At 53.0% G+C, this 20,382-nt stretch overlaps 1 protein-coding gene across 3 annotated transcripts in view; it reads left to right on the top strand.

Moving 5' to 3' along the window:
- Positions 1 to 20,382, top strand: part of KCND3 (potassium voltage-gated channel subfamily D member 3) — a 101,875-nt gene that overhangs the window by 61,801 nt on the left and 19,692 nt on the right. For all 3 annotated transcript variants that reach the window (XM_036398547.2, XM_054517270.1, XM_036398546.2), the window contains exon 3: positions 9,794 to 9,956. In XM_036398547.2, the coding sequence (XP_036254440.1) occupies positions 9,794 to 9,956 (163 nt within the window). The remainder of the gene's footprint in view (positions 1 to 9,793; positions 9,957 to 20,382) is intronic.

The raw sequence follows: 20,382 nt of genomic DNA, 5'->3' as shown, positions 1-20,382 counted from the left end.
GGGGATGATTTTTGAGGTCCCTTCCAGCCCAAACCATTCTGGGGTTCTGTCCTGGGCTTCAGCAGCTCCTCATTTTGGGGAGGGACAAATCCTGTTCCTGTTCTCTTCCTGCCTTCCTCAGAAGGAGGGAGGGGTGATTGCCCTCAGACCTGCTCAGATGGGAGATATTTTTAGGAGGCATTTTTGATCTAGCACTGGATAAAAGAGGGTTTAGACTTGCAGGGGCTTAACTGCCCCCGGGACACCAAAGGCACAAAATGTGCCAAAATCAGAGGAAATCTGTGAACTGAATCCAGCAGCTTAGAGCTCAGCCACTGCTTTTCCTAAACCAGAGCAGTGAGAAATCTGCTCTGTTTCCCTTTATTGCCATCAGTCTCTTCTCCCTGGGAGAGGCCACAGGACAGGAGGAAACAGCCCCGAGTTCAGCCAGGGGAGGGCCAGGCTGGATTTTAGAAACAATTCCTCAGGAAAGGGGCTGGCACAGGGCAGGGGTGGGGTCACCATCCCTGGAGTGCTGGAAATGGGTGGATGTGACCTGGGGACAGTGCTGGACACGGGGGGGCTGCTGGCTGCTGGCTGCCCGGGGCCGCTCCAGCCTGAACCAGCCAGGAGAGTGAAAAAAACCCCAAAAAACAGAGGACAAACCCCTGGCAATGAAACCCCCCAAAAGCCAGAGAACCTCTGGCAATACACCCCAAAAACCAGAGAACAAACCTGTGGCAATGAAACCCCCAAAAACCAGAGAACCTCTGGCAATAAACCCCCAAAACCAGAGGACAAACCCCTGGCAATAAACCCCCAAAAACCAGAGAACCTCTGGCAATAAACCCCCAAAACCAGAGAACCTCTGGTAATAAACCCTCAAAACCAGAGAACAAACCTCTGGCAAGAAACCCCAAAAACAGAGGACAAACCCCTGGCAAAAAAACCCCCAAAAACCAGAGAACCCCTGGCAATAAACCCCAAAAACCAGAGAACAAACCTCTGGTAATAAACCCCAAAAACCAGAGAACCTCTGGTAATAAACCCCCAAAAACCAGAGAACCTCTGGTAATAAACCCCCAAAAACCAGAGAACAAACCTCTGGTAATAAACCCCCAAAACCAGAGAACCTCTGGCAATAAACCCCAAAAACCAGAGAACAAACCCCTGGCACTCTGCTCTCCCTCCCTGTGCCTTGTGCCAGGCTCTGGGCTCTCAGAGCTCTCCCAAACCTGCAGGAGAGGGACAGGAGCCCCTGTCCCCATCAGGACAGGACCCCTGAGCTGGGGAAGGCGACCCTGACCCCCCTGGGGCGGCAGCAGAGCCCAGGACCCCCCTGCAGGGCTGGGGACATTCCTGGGGCCAGCTCAGGGTCCCTGTCCCCCCTGCAGGGCTGGGGACATTCCTGGGGCCATCTCAGGGTCCCGGACCCCCCTGCAGGGCCGGGGACATTCCTGGGGCCAGCCCAGGGTCCCTGTCCCCCCTGCAGGGCCGGGGACATTCCTGGGGCCAGCCCAGGGTCCCTGTCCCCCCTGCAGGGCTGGGGACATTCCTGGGACACAGCTCAGGGTCCCTGTCCCCCCTGCAGGGCTGGGGACATTCCTGGGACACAGCTCAGGGTCCCTGTCCCCCCTGCAGGGCCGGGGACATTCCTGGGGCCATCTCAGGGTCCCTGTCCCCCCTGCAGGGCCAGGGACATTCCTGGGACACAGCTCAGGGTCCCTGTCCCCCCTGCAGGGCTGGGGACATTCCTGGGGCCAGCTCAGGGTCCCTGTCCCCCCTGCAGGGCTGGGGACATTCCTGGGACACAGCTCAGGGTCCCTGTCCCCCCTGCAGGGCCGGGGACATTCCTGGGGCCAGCCCAGGGTCCCTGTCCCCCCTGCAGGGCTGGGGACATTCCTGGGGCCAGCTCAGGGTCCCGGACCCCCCTGCAGGGCTGGGGACATTCCTGGGGCCAGCCCAGGGTCCCTGTCCCCCCTGCAGGGCTGGGGACATTCCTGGGGCCAGCTCAGGGTCCCGGACCCCCCTGCAGGGCTGGGGACATTCCTGGGACACAGCTCAGGGTCCCTGTCCCCCCTGCAGGGCTGGGGACATTCCTGGGACACAGCTCAGGGTCCCGGACCCCCCTGCAGGGCCGGGGACATTCCTGGGACACAGCTCAGGGTCCCTGTCCCCCCTGCAGGGCTGGGGACATTCCTGGGGCCAGCCCAGGGTCCCTGTCCCCCCTGCAGGGCCGGGGACATTCCTGGGACACAGCTCAGGGTCCCTGTCCCCCCTGCAGGGCTGGGGACATTCCTGGGGCCAGCCCAGGGTCCCTGTCCCCCCTGCAGGGCCGGGGACATTCCTGGGACACAGCTCAGGGTCCCTGTCCCCCCTGCAGGGCCGGGGGTCCCCAGGGATGCTCTGGGACAGACCCAGCCCCGGGGCAGTGCTGGGAGCCGGGCAGGGCTGCTGAGGGCTCCTGAAGGGAATTTCACAGCCTGGGCCGCTGCCTGCACCCTGCAGGAGGAAGGAGCAGAAAGCAGCTCCCAGTGAGGTGACTCCATCCATCACTGCAAACTCCCACAGCTCCGCCTCAGTCCTGCTGAGAATGATAAAACTCTGCAAGGGACAAGGAAATAGCAGGGACTTCCAGGCAGGGCTATTTTTCTTCTTGATTTTCTTTCTATTTGAAAGAAAAATCCTGTTAAATCTGAGGTGGTTTTAATCAAATACAGACAAAGGAAATTGAACTATTCACAAACCAGCCTCTCTTCTCCATTGGCTTTTGTTACTCTCACTTCAAAAGTTTGTGGTGCAGGCCTGGCCCAGGGGAATTCTCCATTCCCTTTGTCTGTTACCATCTGATGACAAATGGCACATTTTGGGATCACCTTGGAAGGGACAGAAGTAAATCTTCAGGGAATATGAACACCTTGCATTGCATTTTACATCCAAGAAAGGGAAACTTGAACCAGCTCTGTGCCAGACTAACGGGAATTTTCTCATTTTCTCGTCCTCTGGAGTGCAGTGAGGGGCCAATATCAGTGTTTGGAGGAGCCCTGGAGGAGGGACCTGCTCAGGGACAGAGGCACAAAGATTTTGTCTCTCTCTGATCAACCCCCAGAAAGCTGCAGAAACCTGACAAAGGATCCAGACATTACGTGGCTTTTCTCTGCATAATAATCCCATTTCCTGTCTCTCTCTCCATTATTTATTCTGTGTTCAGCTTCCAGTGCATCTCCTGTCCCGTGCAGAGCCTGGCATGTGCAATGCTCTGTTACAAATACCCCATTACAACTCACTCCCTTTTCTTCAGCCACTCCTTCAACTTCTTTGAAACTGATTCCAAGTTCAACTTTCCCAGAGCCTGAAGCTTTCAAAAAGCCAATTCTTAAAAAGCTAATTAGTTCCCCATAGGCTTTTTTTTTTTTTTTTGGACTCAGTAAATATTTCTGAGATTGCTTTTTGTATAATCAGTGTTAGCAGCTCATTAAAATGCACAGTATGTGGATCATTTGGAATGTGACATGGCTCAGCATGGACACTCAAGCTGCTTAAAAAGACAGAAAAGAAAAAGATGAGGGTGAAATGAAAGCAAAAAGCCAGCATTTCCTTTAAGCTGACACCACAGTTAAGGATTTAAGACAGGGCAGGGAGCCTTCAGCCCTGCTATTAGGAGCAAAGTCTAATTGCTCAATGCACTGCCTGCCCTCTCCTGCCTCTATGTTCTCCAAAAAGTTCCTTTTACAGAGAGCTGAGATGCAAAAAAAAAAGGGTTCTCTGAGCAGGTAATTGTGTAAGGTTTTCACTCTGAGTAATATGAGGATTCTTCTTGAATTAATAATGAATGAAATAATTTAAAAGGCCTTTAGTGTGTGCAGCCAGAAATAAATAATGCCTTAATCTGGGACGTTTTATTTTCCATTAAAACAGACACTTTTTAAAAAGTGGGCATTACAGAGCAGCACTCAGTCCTCCCATGCCAGATGCCTGCATCAGATGGACAATAATACTCAGGACTTTTCCCCATATTTCAAGCATGTTCTTGATGCTTGATGGCTGTGGAAGGCAGGGAGGCTGAGAGCATCACTTTGGGTCACAAGGAGAATCAGCCCCTCACTGAATGGGGTAAAGCAGAAATAAACCCCAAATCAGCCCTCACTGACTGGAACAGAGAAATAAACCCCAAATCAGCCCTTACTGAGTGGGGTAAAATAGAAATAAACCCCAAATCAGCCCTCACTGACTGAAACAGAGAAATAAACCCCAAATCAGCCCTTACTGACCTGGCTAAAATAGAAATAAACCCCAAATCAGTCCTTACTGACTGAAACAGAGAAATAAACCCCAAATCAGCCCCTCACTGACTGGATAAAACAGAAATAAACCCCTTTGCCATCCCTTCTGCAGAGGTCTCTGATATTCCTTCCCCTGCTCTGGTTAATGAATGGTAATAGGGAACACTTGATTAGGAGCCTTTCATCATTTTAGGACTAGGGGCTTTAGCTTTCTGACCTACTTTTCCTGCCAATGAAATTCCATTTTTAGCTTCAACTCAAGGTCTGAATGTTACCCAAATTCAGACCATCTGTTTTAACTGCCTACAGGCTGAGGAGCTGATCCAAGCCAGGAGGAATAAACGGAGCCAGTGTTCATATATGAAGTGTTCTCCGCCCTGTGTGTATTAAATAACCGACTTCGTTTGTTCCTTTCCTCACAAACATTCCTTTTCCTGCTGCTGTTGGGAGGGACATTCCTGCCACCAGTTGCTCTCAGGTCCCCTTTTCTGTCCAGCCTAGAACTGCCTCCAAGCTCAGCTTATCCCACATGAGGGCTGGTCCAGCCTACCCTGAAAATCCATCAGGGAATGACCTTCCTCCCTCCCTGATGCTCCCCGCTGCAGAAGCAACAGAACTTCCTTCTCCTCAGAGGAGGACAATTCTGAATTCATCTCTGTCCTTTTACCACACAAAACTCAGTCGGAAATACGAATTTATAAACCAGAACAATATCAAAAAGGCAACTTCACCTGGAAAATCCCTGTTAAGTAACTGCTGACCACAGCTTTGCTAAAAATCCAAGTGAATCCAAGCACTGGAGATAAGCTGCTGCTGGAGCTGATGGGCATCTCCAGCCCTCATCCCTCACTGCCTGCAATTGCAGCACAATTTCCAGAGCGTCCATGAAAACATCACCAAGTGAATGATGCCAGGGCAAAAGAAAACACAAGTGTGAAAGGATGCCAGATCTCACAGCTGAATGCCCAGCTGGGGAAGTGCCCAGCTCCAAACAAGGCAGAAAATAAGGATATTTAATGTAAAAGAATCCTAGCATGAAATAGGCTCTGTACTTCCCTGGCACGGCTGATTTGCTGCTCGAGGCTGGCGTTTGACAGCCTGTTTGCAGATTCTCCTGCCTCAGAGCCACCGTGGCTCCGCTCTCAGCTCAGCCTTGCAGGAGGCACCAGGGTCCCAGCCCAAACCAGTCTGTGCTCCTGGGGTTTGTAGAACACAGCTGGGCACCCCTGGGGACACCCCAGCTGGGGAGGACGGGGCTCTGAGCAGCCTGAGGCTCTGGAAGTGTGGCATAAATGGCTTTTAGAAGGTCCCTTCCAGCCCAAAGCACTCGGGGGCAGAGCAGCACAGGTGAGCTCTGGGGCTCATCCCAGCAGGGTGGGTGAGCAGAGCTGAATTGAACCCCAAAGCAGAGACCCAGGCCTGCTCTAAACCAGAGACCCAGGCCCCAGCCCTGCTCTAAAGCACAGACCCAGAGACCCAGGCCCCAGCCCTGCTCTAAACCAGAGACCCAGAGACCCAGGCCCCAGCCCTGCTCTAAATGAGAGACCCAGAGACCCAGGCCCCAGCCCTGCTCTAAATGAGAGACCCAGGCCCCAGCCCTGCTCTAAATGAGAGACCCAGGCCCCAGCCCTGCTCTAAATGAGAGACCCAGGCCCCAGCCCTGCTCTAAAGCACAGACCCAGAGACCCAGCCCTGCTCTAAACCAGAGACCCAGGCCCCAGCCCTGCTCTAAAGCACAGACCCAGGCCCCAGCCCTGCTCTAAAGCACAGACCCAGAGACCCAGGCCCCAGCCCTGCTCTAAAGCACAGACCCAGGCCCCAGCCCTGCTCTAAATGAGAGACCCAGGCCCCCAGCCCTGCTCTAAAGCACAGACCCAGGCCCCCAGCCCTGCTCTAAATGAGAGACCCAGAGACCCAGGCCCCAGCCCTGCTCTAAAGCACAGACCCAGGTCCCAGCCCTGCTCTAAACCAGAGACCCAGGCCCCAGCCCTGCTCTAAAGCACAGACCCAGGCCCCAGCCCTGCTCTAAAGCACAGACCCAGGCCCCAGCCCTGCTCTAAAGCACAGACCCAGAGACCCAGGCCCCAGCCCTGCTCTAAAGCACAGACCCAGGCCCCCAGCCCTGCCCAGCTGAGGATTCACTGCTCTAAAGCAGGAGAGGAATGAGCAGAGTTTGCTCCAGAGTTTGGACCATTGGAAGTGGTGCAGTCATTATTGCAGGATTACCTGGGACCTGCACCCATGAGATGGAGGGGCAGAGCTGTCCGTGCAATATTTCAGTCTGGCAATGCCCCTGAACCCTTCCAGCTGAATTCTGGCCATTTCCCCTCCATTGTGTGGGCCACAACACTGCCCAGGGAATCACTTGGAGCACAAAAAAGGCTCCCTGGCACCTGGAGAGCCACATGCTGATTCCATGCTTTATTCCAGCTCTTCCATTCAAGAGGCTTTCAGAATCATGGTCTATTGTACAGCACACAATGATATTGTTCTGTCCCTATTGTCCTAAAGCAGACACTTCCAGGCTGCAGCAAAATCTTCTTTTGCCTCTCCTGTCCTGGGCAAAAGGTTGGAGAATGAAGCAGCTCCCCAAGAGCTGTGAGGCAGAAATCCTGCCTTATGTCTGCCCCCAGCCCCAGGAGCTGTTCCAGCTTTGTCCAGCCTTAAATCCCATCTTGTCCTCCCTCCACCAGGTGAACCTTGCACTGAATTCAGCAGCTGGGAATGGCTCAGTGTGTTGGCACTCCTGCTGTGCAGCTCAAGCACCCCTCAGACCCTCTGCACGTTAATCATGACCCAGCTCCCCCATCCTCTCGCTGCTCTGATCACATTATTGACGAACTGCTTAAAATGCACTTTCTGCAGAAATTTTCTAGATGACAAGTTGCCTTTTACTAAATAAATTAATGGGAAAGTTGGGTTCTCTCATTCCAGTCTGGGGAAAAGAAGTTTTGGGCTTGAAATGCCTAATTAGCAGTAACTGGAATCCAACAGCTGAGTTTATTGGCACTGTAGCTGATATAAATATGCCACGGGGCCATTAGTACCTTGTGGCAGCATCAGGACAGAAATAGCCTCTCCAGCAATGAATACTGCAGGAGCTGAGCGTGCCAGCACAGGAGCAGAACAACGGTACCTCAGAGGCCCTGGCAAAGCCAGGGGAGGCTCTCAGGCAGGGCCAGGGATGGGCCTGGAGCTCTGGCTGGCTCTGCCCCTGAGAAACAAAGCTGAGACATCCCCAGACCTCAGGGCTGGCATTTCCACCTCAGGTCAGCCCAGTGGGGCCACAGGAGATGTCCCCAGGTGCCACCTCCCGGGTCAGATGTGCCCAGGTGCCACCTCCCATCACAGGCCAGGTGTGCCCAGGTGCCACCTCCCATCGCAGGCCAGGTGTCCCCAGGTGCCACCTCCCATCACAGGTCAGGTGTGCCCAGGTGCCACCTCCCATCACAGGTCAGATGTGCCCAGGTGCCACCTCCCATCGCAGGCCAGGTGTCCCCAGGTGCCACCTCCCATCGCAGGCCAGGTGTCCCCAGGTGTCCCAGAGCAGGTGCCCAGGGCAGGGATCCAGGAGGATCCTCCACAGAGAGCTGCAGTGTCCCCAGGGCCACCAGGCCAGCCATGCAGAGCTCTCAGGGCTCCTCCTCTCACAGGAGGGGTGCAAAGGAGCTTCTCCATCTGCCCACAAACCCTTCCTGCTCCCAGGGTTTCAGCTTTCCTGGTGTTTTAAAGCACTTCTCTCAAGTCCCCAGTAATGAGGTAACTCTCAGTCTGCATGTAAGAACAAAACTCCCTGAGCCAGACTGTGAGCCAGACACTTATTATTATACTCTCTGCAAATGCACAGAAGGGCTTTTTCTCCATGCTCCAGGTCACTGAGATCATGTTTGAGGCATATGATTAATTTTCAGCCTTATTGTGTTAAGGGCCAGCAGCAGAGGAGTGAGATTTTTTTTTAGAGCAGTGTTAAATGAGGTAGAAGAACTTGTCACTTAGCAAGAGCTTTGAAATGATCTTTGCATAAAGCAGCAGCTAAGAAGTTAATAGACATGAAGAGCCGTCTATTGATTTGAGGCATTCTGAGGGGTTTGGGTGAAGGCAGGAGAAGGATTCTGCTGGGGATAAATAAACCTGGGCTGAAGCATTTAACATGCAAGGAGTCCTGCTCTTCCTCAGCCCCTCATTCCAGCAGGTTCTCGCATGGGGACAGGAATGCAGCTGAGGAAAAAAGGTGTTTTGAAATGTTTGTTTTTCCTCCTGGATGTAAATTATTCTTAGCTCTAGTCTATTCCCCTCAGAGCTCTTTGTTGGTCATAGACTGACATCAAATGTAAAAATAAATTGAAATAAATCATTTCTCTTTTCAACATTTGCTGCACCCAGCACCAGAACATCTCAGAGATAACCACAGAAATCCCTAAAACCATCTGATAGCAACCACGGGCTTGTTTAGATTTCAGTTTTCAGATTTTCTCCAGAGCAGAGGGGCTCCAGCCCTCAGAGCATCCCCATGGCCTCCTGTGCACAGCTCCACTTCTCTTTGTGCAACACAAATTGCAGCAGGAGATTGTTGGGTCCAACCCAGTGCAGAACTTTGCATGAATATTTTCCAGCTGCTCTCATGTCCCTGAGAATTCACCTTTTACTGAATGCAGACTTTGAACAAGCCCCAAATTTCTGACTGTGCAGATGGCAGGGAAACTGCTGGGGTTTGAAATGGAAGTGTAAATCAGTCCTCATTTGCACCTGGATGCCGGGGAATGGAAATCCATGAGCTGCTCCCCGGCAGAGGCAGAGTTTGGGCTTGCTGGAGCTCATCTGCATGGGGAGGGGGGCACAGGGTGCCAGCACCCAGCAGCTGCTGGGCAGCACAGGGGGGCCTGTGTGAGCTGAGCTGCCAGAAAGGGCAGGGGGGCTGTGCCAGGGGGACTGCACCGGGGGCAGAGGGGCTGTGACCAGCCCAGGGTGGCAGCTCCAGGGGCAGAGGGGCTGTGACCAGCCCAGGGCGGCAGCTCCAGGGGCAGAGGGGCTGTGACCAGCCCAGGGTGGCTGTGACCAGCCCAGGGTGGCAGCTCCAGGGGCAGAGGGGCTGTGACCAGCCCAGGGTGGCAGCTCCAGGGGCAGAGGGGCTGTGACCAGCCCAGGGTGGCAGCACCAGGGGCAGGGTGGCTGTGACCAGCCCAGGGTGGCAGCTCCAGGGGCAGGGTGGCTGTGACCAGCCCAGGGTGGCAGCTCCAGGGGCTGTCCCTGGCACAGGGCTCTGAGCCCTGGTGCCACCCCAGGAGCTGCCCAGGCCTTGCTGAGGCTTGGGGGTCCCAGGAGGGCTCTTGGGGGTCTCTCAGGTCTCTCAGGGGTCCCAGGGGGGCTCTCAGGGGTCTCTCAGGGGTCCCAGGGGGGCTCTCAGGGGTCTCTCAGGGCTCTCAGGGCTCTCAGGGCTCTCAGGGGTCCCAGGGGGGCTCTCAGGGCTCTCTCGGGGGTCTCCCAGGGCTCTCAGGGTCTCAGCAGGGCTCTCCTGTGTGTTTTGCCCGCAGCTATGGGGACATGGTGCCCAAGACCATCGCGGGGAAGATCTTTGGCTCCATCTGCTCCCTCAGCGGGGTGCTGGTGATCGCCCTGCCCGTGCCCGTCATCGTCTCCAACTTCAGCCGCATCTACCACCAGAACCAGCGTGCCGACAAGCGCCGGGCACAGAAGGTGGGTGAGCCTGTCTGTCTGTCCGTGTGTCTGTCTGTCCGTGTGTCTGTCTGTCCGTGTGTCTGTCTGTCCCTCCTGGGCCACCAGAACCAGCGTGCCGACAAGCGCCGGGCACAGAAGGTGGGTGAGCCTGTCTGTCCGTGTGTCTGTCTGTCCGTGTGTCTGTCTGTCCCTCCTGGGCCACCAGAACCAGCGCGCCGACAAGCGCTGGGCACAGAAGGTGGGTGAGGGAACCCTGTCTGTCTGTCCGTCTGTCTGTCCGTCTGTCTGTCCGTCTGTCTGTCTGTCCGTGTGTCTGTCTGTCCGTGTGTCTGTCTGTCCATCCTGGGCCACCAGAACCAGCGCGCCGACAAGCGCCGCGCTCAGAAGGTGGCTGAGGGAACCCTGTCTGTCTGTCTGTCCCTCCTGGGGCAGGGCCAGCACGCCAACAAGCGCCGGGCACAGAAGGTGGGTGAGCCTGTCTGTCTGTCCATCTGTCTGTCTGTCCTGGGGCAGGGCCAGTGTGGGCACTGTGGGCACAGAAGGTGGGTGAGGGGACCCTGTCTGTCTGTCCATCCCCTCCTGCAGGCACAGAAGGTGAGTGACCCCTGTCTGTCTGTCTGTCTGTCCCTCCTGGGCCAAAGGCCACCGTGGGCACTGCGGGCACCCCCACCCTGTGCAGGCCCTGCTCAGTCCCTGCATGCCCAGACAATCCCCTCAAAACCAGCCCCAAACCAGTCCCACACTGTGGCCAAGCCCTGCCAGCGCCCCCAGGGCTCTGGGGAAGGGACAGACAAACTCCCCCAGCCCCAAAACAGCACAGACACCCAGAGGAAGGGCCCAAAGTCACACCCTGCAGCAGGCACTGATGGACACCCAGTGCCCCAGAGCAAGGGGAGGCGCTGAACTGCCAGTGCCCCCAGAACAAAACACACACCCCAAAATAGAACTGAACATGCCACAGGGATTCCTGCTTGGCTTTTCTCCAGGACTTGTGGTCTGAAAAACCATTGTTGCCAAATTTCAGCTGCAGAACCCCCCACACATGTTTTGATGTTCCAGTGGCATCCAGCTCTGAGCCATTTCACACCAGGTTAACGAGGAAACCTCACACACAGCTGGATGGATTCTTGTACAAAATTCTCCTATTATTTGTCACAAAATTACACCAGATAATGACTTACCCAGCCACATTTCTAGCACAATAAACTCAAATGATCCCACAGAATTTGAACACTGGCTGACCCAAAGCCCAACCAGGAGAATTTACACATCCTACCTTGGAGACAGAACGTGCCCCCATCGAATGCACCCTCAGCCCTCTGCCCTGCACACTCTGTACCGGGGTATTTTCAGCATCAGGAGCAGCAGGGCTGTTATTGCTCACCTTTCCCACATCCTTGTCTGGAGCAAATAGATGGCTGCGTGCACCAAACCCTTAAATCATCCCCAGGAGCTGTTCATCCTCCTGGCTGCTTCGCTCCTTGCTGTCTCTCTCTGGTTTCAAATGCACCCATCCAGCAACATGCACTTATCAGCACACAAACCCCTCCAAGCTGGGGCTGAACACTGGGAATACACAAAGGCCCCTGGAAATGTGAAGGGATTACTGAATATTCCAAGTTCTGAACAGTTTTTGCCAGTGGAAGCTCCCTGAGTCACTGAGAGAGTATAACAGATTTACTATATCTCTATTTCAATCTGCTAAATTACACCACAGCCAGAATCAGGTTTTTACAACAACTGCAAACCAAAGGCCTGAGGTTCTTTTTCTCCCCATGGAATGCTGCCTGCCAGAAATGCAAGACTCAGGGGACCTGATGGAGAACAGTAGCAGGAAAATGTGTTATTTCTGCTCCAGGCAAGCATCTGGGCCGTGCCTACTTCTTGCATCTCAGGGAGCTGACAGCAGAGAGCTCAGATACAGGACCTCCAGAACCACAGCGTTCGGCAGTCACAACACAAGAGGGGAGCAGCAGGGAGGTGCAGGAATGGGCTGCAGCCTCAGCACGTCTCTGCTGGGCTGTGCAAACCCCGCCCGAGGCTGACAGCGCACACCGGGGCAGGGAGCAGCACTGGAGGGAGAAGTGTGGGTGTGATCACACACAGCACAGCAGAGGTGAAGAGGGTACAGGTGTGGCAAAGCCCACCCTGCGCCCCTGCAGCAGCTGGCACTGGGATCCGGAGGGGTCAGGGCAGCCCTGCAGTGAATTTCAGCGGTTTCAGAGCCGTCCAAAGCGCGGCTGCGCCGGGCACGAGGGTTTGGGATTTCACCTGGGACAGGAGCAGGGCAGTGTCAAAGGGAGGGACAGGGATGCTCAGGGGGAGGTTATGGGACAATGCCCAATAGCCCATTCAAGAACTGCAGCCTTTGACAGAAGCTCTGGTTCTGCTGCAGCAGCACCAAACAGAGACAGGAGCAGCTCCAGAGCCCAGCCAGGCACTGAGCAAAGGGAACTGGGCATAACCCAGGAACTGGGCATAACCCAGGGACTGGGCATAACCCAGGGACTGAGCCATGGGAACTGGGCATAACCCAGGGACTGAGCAAAGGGAACTGGGCATAACCCAGGGACTGGGCATAACCCAGGCACTGAGCCATGGGAACTGGGCATAACCCAGGGACTGGGCATAACCCAGGCACTGAGCCATGGGAACTGGGCATAACCCAGGGACTGGGCATAACCCAGGCACTGAGCAAAGGGAACTGGGCATAACCCAGGGCTGACTGCAGGCCCGGGCTCCTGCACAGGCAGCCCCTCTCTCCAGGAGCCAACCAAGGCTCCTTCCTCCAATTCCACTGCTCCTTTGGCCTGTGATCCACTGGGAACAGGGAAAAGTCCCAGCACCTTTGATGCCAATGTGATTGATTGCAGCTTTTATAAAGCTTTGCTGTATTGACACACACAGTGTATAATTTCCCCCCATTTGAATTTCTAATTCCCTTGATATTGGTGGAATTTCTCAGTTAAGAAACTTTTCTCAAGTCAGAAGTGTGAGTAATTTTCACATGATCAGCACTGCATGAATACTGAAAGGCAGGAAAGGGAGAGAAGCACATTAGTGGCAGTCCCTCTGGAGCTGGTCAGGATGTGCAGGGGGACATTGAGGATCTGCTTTGATGCCACACTTGTTCCAGCATCATCCCACACTGAACTGAATCCCATCTTCAGAAACAGTTAAAACTCTGCCCCCATCTCATTAGTTACAAAGACATTTGCATGGCTTTTGCAAGAAGGTTGGAAAAATCTCTTTGCTCTCTTTCAGTCCTTGAATATGAAGAACCCACCAGCAGAAGCTCCTTATAATCAAATTTAAGAGCACACCAGGAATTCAGTGGATTTTGTTCTCTTTGAAGGGAAGAGCAGTTTCCTGGGCAGATATCAGGATAAATGCTTTGAAAGTTCTGCTTAGTTTGAGAATCATGACTCTCATGATGCACAGGTAGATTTCAAGACAAGGCTATAGACATTATTAATTTTTTATATGAGCTCAGAATGAGATTTTCCAGTGACCAATAACAAAGGCAGAAGTTCTGCACGAGCATCAGGCTGGCTGGAGAGACATTCCCAGGGGCTGCACTCCAAAACCCAGAGCACAGCCCAGCCCCTCTGGCTCTGCTCAGTCCTAACTTTGCCTCTGCACTGGTGAGGGGGCTCTGGTCTAGCAGGGAGAGGTATTTAAGTAACGTGAATAAAATACCAGGAGGTGGCTGTTACTCATCAGCATCTATTCTTCAACTAACTGAGGAGAAATGTTCCTTAAAAAGAAAAAACCCCAGTAAAACACAAAACCCAGCTACCAGTGATCTAATCTCTTTAAAGATAAATTATTCTTTGCCAAACCTGTGCTGTGAGACAATTAATTACCAGGAGATCTGGCAAATCTTAATTCATTGTGCTGTGGTATCAAACTCTGTCCTCTGGCATGCAGCAAGGAGCAGGTCAGTGTGACTGGGAGATGAATTGATCATTTGTGACAAGGTTCATTTTGGTAAAACTGTTGTGTTTTTTTCCTTCCCCAACGACTTTCCCCCCCCCCCCCCTTTTTTTGAGTGATGTGCTAAGAATAGACATCCCTGACTTTGAAACGATGCCGTTCCTCAGTGAATGTCACAGCCTCGGATTTAAAAGAGAATGTGACACTTAAAGGGCTTGACAGTAGAATGACTTTGTAATTCAGATGATGCTGGAGGAGCCCCTCTCTGTGCTCAGCTTGCAGCAGGAGGAGACAGGAGCTGGGTGGGGGGACAACACCTCCCACCTGCCCACCCCGGCAGGAAAAGGCAGAGGCAGCTGCTGACAGCTCCGAGATGCTGCTCCTTTGGCAGCAGCGGGAAGGAGAGCAGCTCCCGGTTTGCAGGAGGGGTGAGCAGTCCCCAGCACAGGGACAGGCAGGGCTGGGGGTGACGCAGGGGAGCCCCGAGGGGAGAATTCAGCGGGGCTGCTGTGGATCTCAGGCCGGGGCAAAGCCCAGTTCAAAGGGCAGCCTCTCAGCAAATGGGGAAATGGAAATGCTCAGAGATGCTATGGGGAAAAGAAAAGCCCAGCCCTGCTTGGAGTGCATTTATCTGTAATAGTTAGATTTGCTAAATGAGCCTTGCTGCTGGAATAGCTGATAATCCCAGGGGAATGGCGTGGCCTCAGTTCAACAGGGGCTGCCAAAAACCCAACCCTGGGTAATCACAGGGCTTGGTTTCCAGCCTGCAGTAAATGTGCTTCTGACGACTACAGCCTCGGAGGGTGTTCAATTCATTCCATTTATTATCTGGTGCCCTTTGGCTCCCTGAGAACGAGCAGTGCACTGCACGAGCCTCGAGGCAGGTTCTCATTCCATCCTGAGGCTGTGAGCTTCCAGGAGAGAGCCAGACACAGACCGAGGCGAGGCAAGGACTGCCAGGACAGAACAGTTCTGTAGAGCTGCTCCCACATGGAGCAGAAAGCTGGACAGTGCCAGGCTGGGGGAGAGCAGAGGGCACGAACTGGTGAGGCAGGCGAGGGACACCTTGTCTGGGGGATGGAGGGGAGGATCCATCACTGAGCAGCTCCAGCAGCAGGGAGGGAGGCTGGCACGGGGCAGAGGAAGGGATGCAGGGAGGCCCTTCCATGGGGAGAGGAAGAGGATGGAGAGAGGCTCTTCCATGGGGGAGAGGAAGAGGATGGAGGGAGGCTCTTCCATTGGGAGAGGAAGGGATGCAGGGAGGCCCTTCCATGGGGAGAGGAAGAGGATGAACAGAAGTTCTTCCATGGGCATGGAGGAAGGTTCTTCCATAGGGATGCAGGGAGGCTCTCCCATGGGGATGGAGGGAAGGAGGTTCTTCCATGAGGATGGAAGAAGATCTTCCATGGAGGAAGAGGATGGAGGGAAGTTCTTCCATGGAGGAGAGGAAGGGGATGGAGGGAAGTTCTTCCATGGACACGGAGGGAGGCTCTCCCATCTCCTCAGGAGATGATGGCACGCAGGCAGCTGGGGAAGGGGTGACTGTGGAGATGCTTACAAGGGGCTCCAGCCAAAAGGAAGGAAGAGCAGGGACACAAATGCCTGATGGTTCCTCGGGAGGATGCAGGAACAGCCTGTTCCAGACCCTCGGGAGCTGCAGCAGGGCTCAGGGAGGGGAGTGGTGCTGGGAAAGGCTGAATCTGGGTTTGTGTCATCCCCTACCCATGAGGAAGGCAGCCCACACAGCTGTCAATAACCAGGCCATTGTAATCATTGATTTGCTAGAGAGCAGGGGAGTCAGCTTTGAAATGTTCTGTTTTCCAGCTGACACCCTGAATTTTGGAGGTGGGTTCCTGAACTTGAGAGCGTGGCCAGGAGGAGTGAGGGGAGCTGTCTAAGGAGGGCTCAGCATCAGAACATGACTCAGTGCCAGCAGGGGATGGGGTTGGGAACTTAGGGGGAGAGAGAAACAATAAGGTTAAAACTGGAGCTGGCTGACATTTAAAGAACATTTTTTTTCAACCAGAAGGAATCTGTGTGGAATATGTTTTTGTTGTTGTTGATATTTAACAGTCTTTGACAGGGGGGAAAAAAAGCTTTTTTATTTTTTTTTTAGAAGATATTTCATTTTTGCTGGGCTAGGTACCTCTTCCTCTGTTTGTCACATCCCTTAATAGAGTTCAGGGGAAAAAAAGCCAAACAAACAAATTAGCCAACCAGGAATCCTGCCTCTTTCCTTTCATATCATCGAGGAAAGCAAAATAACATTTTCCATCAGCTCAGCTATTCCAAATTCCCTGAGACAAGGAGCTGTCTCCTCTGGGAGGAAGGGCTGAAATCAGTGAGCTCCAGTTTATGGGTTCAGCTCCAAAGCAAGCCCATGCATCCAAATATTCTGTCAGGCTGCTGTCAGCAGTGGCCCAGTGCCCAGCTGGAACGCCTTGCCCACATACCCAGGAGCTGCTCCCCGTTTATTTTCAGTACCCAGGAGCTGCTCCCCGTTTATTTTCAGTTTCCCATCGAGTCTCAGTGATGTCCAGAGCACAGCCTGGGATGGGGAGGCCCTCCAGGCCCTGCTGGGTCACCCCAGCCCCGGGGTCCCTGTCCAGGACAGATGTTCCCGTTCTGCGGCACAGCTGGAGGAGCTGCAGTGGCTGGTGCTGCCCACTGCATCCCAGATGTCAGAACAAACACAGGCTGAAATTGCCTCGCCGAGGAGCCCTGGATCAAAGCACTCAGCCAAAAAATGCTTTGCTCAGCTGGGGCTGGGGTCTCCCCCATGGGGAAGGGGCTGGGGCTGGGGTCAGCCCCTCACTGCTGCCAGCAGGGCCCTGTCCCCCAGGGTCACCCTCCCCGAGCCATTCCCTGGGCTGCCACGGGCTCCACACCGTTAATTAATTTATTAATTAATTAATCAGTGCTCATCCATCAGGGCCAGCACCTGGCATGTGACACCAGATCAAACTCTGCTAATTCCTCCAGCCCTGAACACTTCAGAGCTATTAATTGGGGGTGGGAGCTGTGTGAAAGATGTCATAAAAGGGAGCTCTGGAAGCACAGATAAGGAAGGACAGACAGATAAATCACAGGCAGACAGCTGCTCATCACGCTTGGCTCGCACTGAGACACTGAGCCTTGGCTGGGACCAATGCAGAACAGCAGCATCCCTATCCATGATGCAGAAAAACATGACTTTTCTTGAGATTTTTTTTTTAATAATAAATTTCTAGACAAGTTCTGACACCCTGATTTACACCCCATAACAATTCCAGTTATTCCAGATTACTCCCACTACAACTGGGCACCTCTTTAACAACATCCTTGGAGCAATTCTGACCCAATCTCTAAAAACCTGTTCCAGCATTCATAGTATTAAAAAAAATGTGTGTAGGAATTTCTTTTGTTCTATTTCAAGAGGGGAGAGAGGAGGTTTTGTCACTCAGCTGCTGCTGCGGGAGCTTCAGCACAGAGGAAGCTTTGAGGTTCAGCCAAGCTGCAGGAACTGTGTAAAACAGAATTCAGCCAGGGGAAAACAGTCCCTAAAGTCAGCCCTGCCACAGACCAAGGCGTGGCTGTGGCCTGGCTGCGTGGATGAACATGCACACAACACCGGCTGGAAACCACAAGGAGCTTTCTAAACAGAAGAAAGAATCCCTAAAACAAATATCCCATAGGAGGGAGAGCCTCAGTAAATGTGAGCCAGAGCTCGCTGAGCTCGAGGTGGGAACGCACAAGGAGGAGTTGGCAGCAGGAGGGGAGCAGGCCCAGAGCCCCGGGGCTGCGGAGCCCCCGCCTGCATTGCACAGCGGGACCCTTGGAGAGCTCCCTGCTCAGCCACGAGCTCTGCCCTGGGACAGGCCCAGACCCATTAAACTCCAAAGTCTGTGCATTGTTCTATAAATAGCCTGAACATGATGTTCCTCAGCTTTGGAGGAGATTAAACGATAAAGTTCATTGGAAATGATGTTCTGTTGCTTTAATGGTGCCAAGGGTAAGGTAGCATTAAAAGGAGAGGCACAGAGCAGGATAGGGGGATCTTTCATCTCTGGAAAGTAATGAAGAGGACCAAAATAAGATCAAGGTCTGACTGCAAGTGGTTCTGTCAAATTATATAGGAATATAATGAGTTCTGCACTACCTAATTTCCATATGCAGCTCTATGACATCTCCCCCAAAGCAAAAGTGACAGAATAGTTGAACTTGGCTCAAAAGCTGTTTAATGTAAAGGTTTGAGAGGAAGTAAAATCCAAATGTGCACACTTTGTTTCTTAGAGAAGTGAAAAGGAGAAGAAAAAGTCCCTTTAGATCCTGTAGCAGTCTGTGCTCTGTTTAACTCTGCAACCTGCTTATCACCTTTTCCACCCTCCAGAATCAACCAAGTCCTTTCCATCCAGGATTTAAACCCAAACTCCCAACAACCAACAGATGCAGACAAAGGCAAGAAAATAATATATATACCATAAATAATATTTCATACTTCACTTTGAGAATAAAAACCAGATCCAAAGCACTCCACTGGTGACTTTGGGGAGCAGCTTCATCTCAGCCTTAAACACCCACTGGTGCTCACCTACTGCAGCAACCACCAATAACATTCAGACTATTAATTATTGAGGAACTAGCATGTAAAATGTGGTTAATTACCTTGAGTAGCTAAACTTTCTTCCAGGAAACCTCATGGTGTGGTTTTAGCAGCAAAGGGAGATGGAACAGAGCACCCCTCATGTGAGGAGAGGCTGAGGAGGGACTGTGGCTTCACAGGGACAGCTCTGAGGGAGTGATTAAAGTGTGAGCACCCTCAGGTGTGCAGGTTTGGAGCCCTCATGGATAAATACCCTCAGGTGTGCAGGGTTTGGAGCCCTTGTTAATCTATAGATACCCTCAGGTGTGCAGGTTTGGAGGCCTCATGGATAAATACCCTCAGGTGTGCAGGTTTGGAGCCCTCATGGATAAATACCCTCAGGTGTGCAGGGTTTGGAGCCCCCTCATTAATGAATAAATACCCTCAGGTGTGCAGGGTTTAGAGCCCTCATGAATAAATACCCTCAGGTGTGCAGGGTTTAGAGCCCTTGTTAATCTATAGATACCCTCAGGTGTGCAGGGTTTGGAGCCCTCATGGATAAATACCCTCAGGTGTGCAGGGTTTAGAGCCCCCTCATTAATGAATAAATACCCTCAGGTGTGCAGGGTTTGGAGCCCTCATGGATAAATACCCTCAGGTGTGCAGGGTTTAGAGCCCCCTCATTAATGAATAAATACCCTCAGGTGTGCAGGGTTTGGAGCCCTCATGGATAAATACCCTCAGGTGTGCAGGGTTTGGAGCCCCCCTCATTAATGGATAAATACCCTCAGGTGTGCAGGTTTGGAGCTGTTCCCAACCCACCTGGACGTGGGTGGAGCTGGCTCTGCACAGTCAGCCCAGGTGAGCTCTGATTGGAGTCCAGAGGTCCTTTCCAGCCCCATCCTGAGAGTGATGGTGCTAAAACAGCTCCCGTGCCCAGAGGGAGAGGGGGCTGCAGGGCTCCTGTCTCCAGGTCCTGCACTCCCTGCTTGCTCAAGGACAGGAGATCTGGAAAGCTGAAGTTGTCTGGCTAATGGGGAATCGTGTCATGGGTTGTAGCTTAATAGTTTTTTATCCCAGATAAATCAAGAGTGAGTGTTATCTCCATAAGAACTGGATGAAAATCATTAATAAATAATAATTAGCTGTTTCCTGAGCCTGCCATCTGGTAAGCATTTCTCCCAGCCAGCAGCTCCTGCTCCCTGCACTTCTCCAAACAGCACCAGGATGAATTCAGGCTCTTCCCTCTCCTCTGCCAGTCCCTTTGGGAAGTGCAGACCCCCAGGATGCTGCACCCTCCCCACCTGTGCAGGTCTTTGTTACCCTCCTGCTGATTCTGAGCCCCAGTTTCTGAAAAGCCAGCAGAGCCCAGAAGTTCCTGAGCCCTGCCTTCCATCCTGCTCTGAGAAACACGTGGGCTCCAAGATAACCAAATTAATCATTCTAACCTGTAAGTGGCTGTCATTAGTATTATTATTTTCATCATATAAATTATCTTCCAGATTAGGTCATATGCATTTTGAGATCCTGTGGTTTCCTAGCAACTCCTCTCCCATCTCCATGCAGACACAGTGTGCCGTTTGCTTTTCCTTTTTTAGCCTCCTGTGCAGGGGTTATTTCAGTAACAGTGAGCTCAGGCCCGGCCCTGGTGACCTTTAGTCTGTCACTTTTTGGGGAGAAGATGCAAAGACAACCATGCCCCCCAAAACGATGTTTGCAGCAGAAGGCCAGGGAACCACAGGCCTCCACCTGCCCATCCTCTGTACTCAGGCCAGAGCTCTGCAGGACAGGGATGGCAAAAACCTGCCCACATGTGGCAAAAACTGGCAGAATTTGGAAGATCCTAAACCCTTCTGTACTGTCAGAGCCCGCAGAGACACAGGACAGGTACCCAAAGCCAGGCAGAGCTGGTGCCACGCAGCAGAGACACTCACAGAAAATTCACAT

This window comes from Molothrus ater, chromosome 25 (genome assembly GCF_012460135.2).
Source record: "Molothrus ater isolate BHLD 08-10-18 breed brown headed cowbird chromosome 25, BPBGC_Mater_1.1, whole genome shotgun sequence".
Lineage (NCBI taxonomy): Eukaryota > Metazoa > Chordata > Aves > Passeriformes > Icteridae > Molothrus > Molothrus ater.
This window is presented reverse-complemented; position numbering and strand designations above follow the sequence as displayed.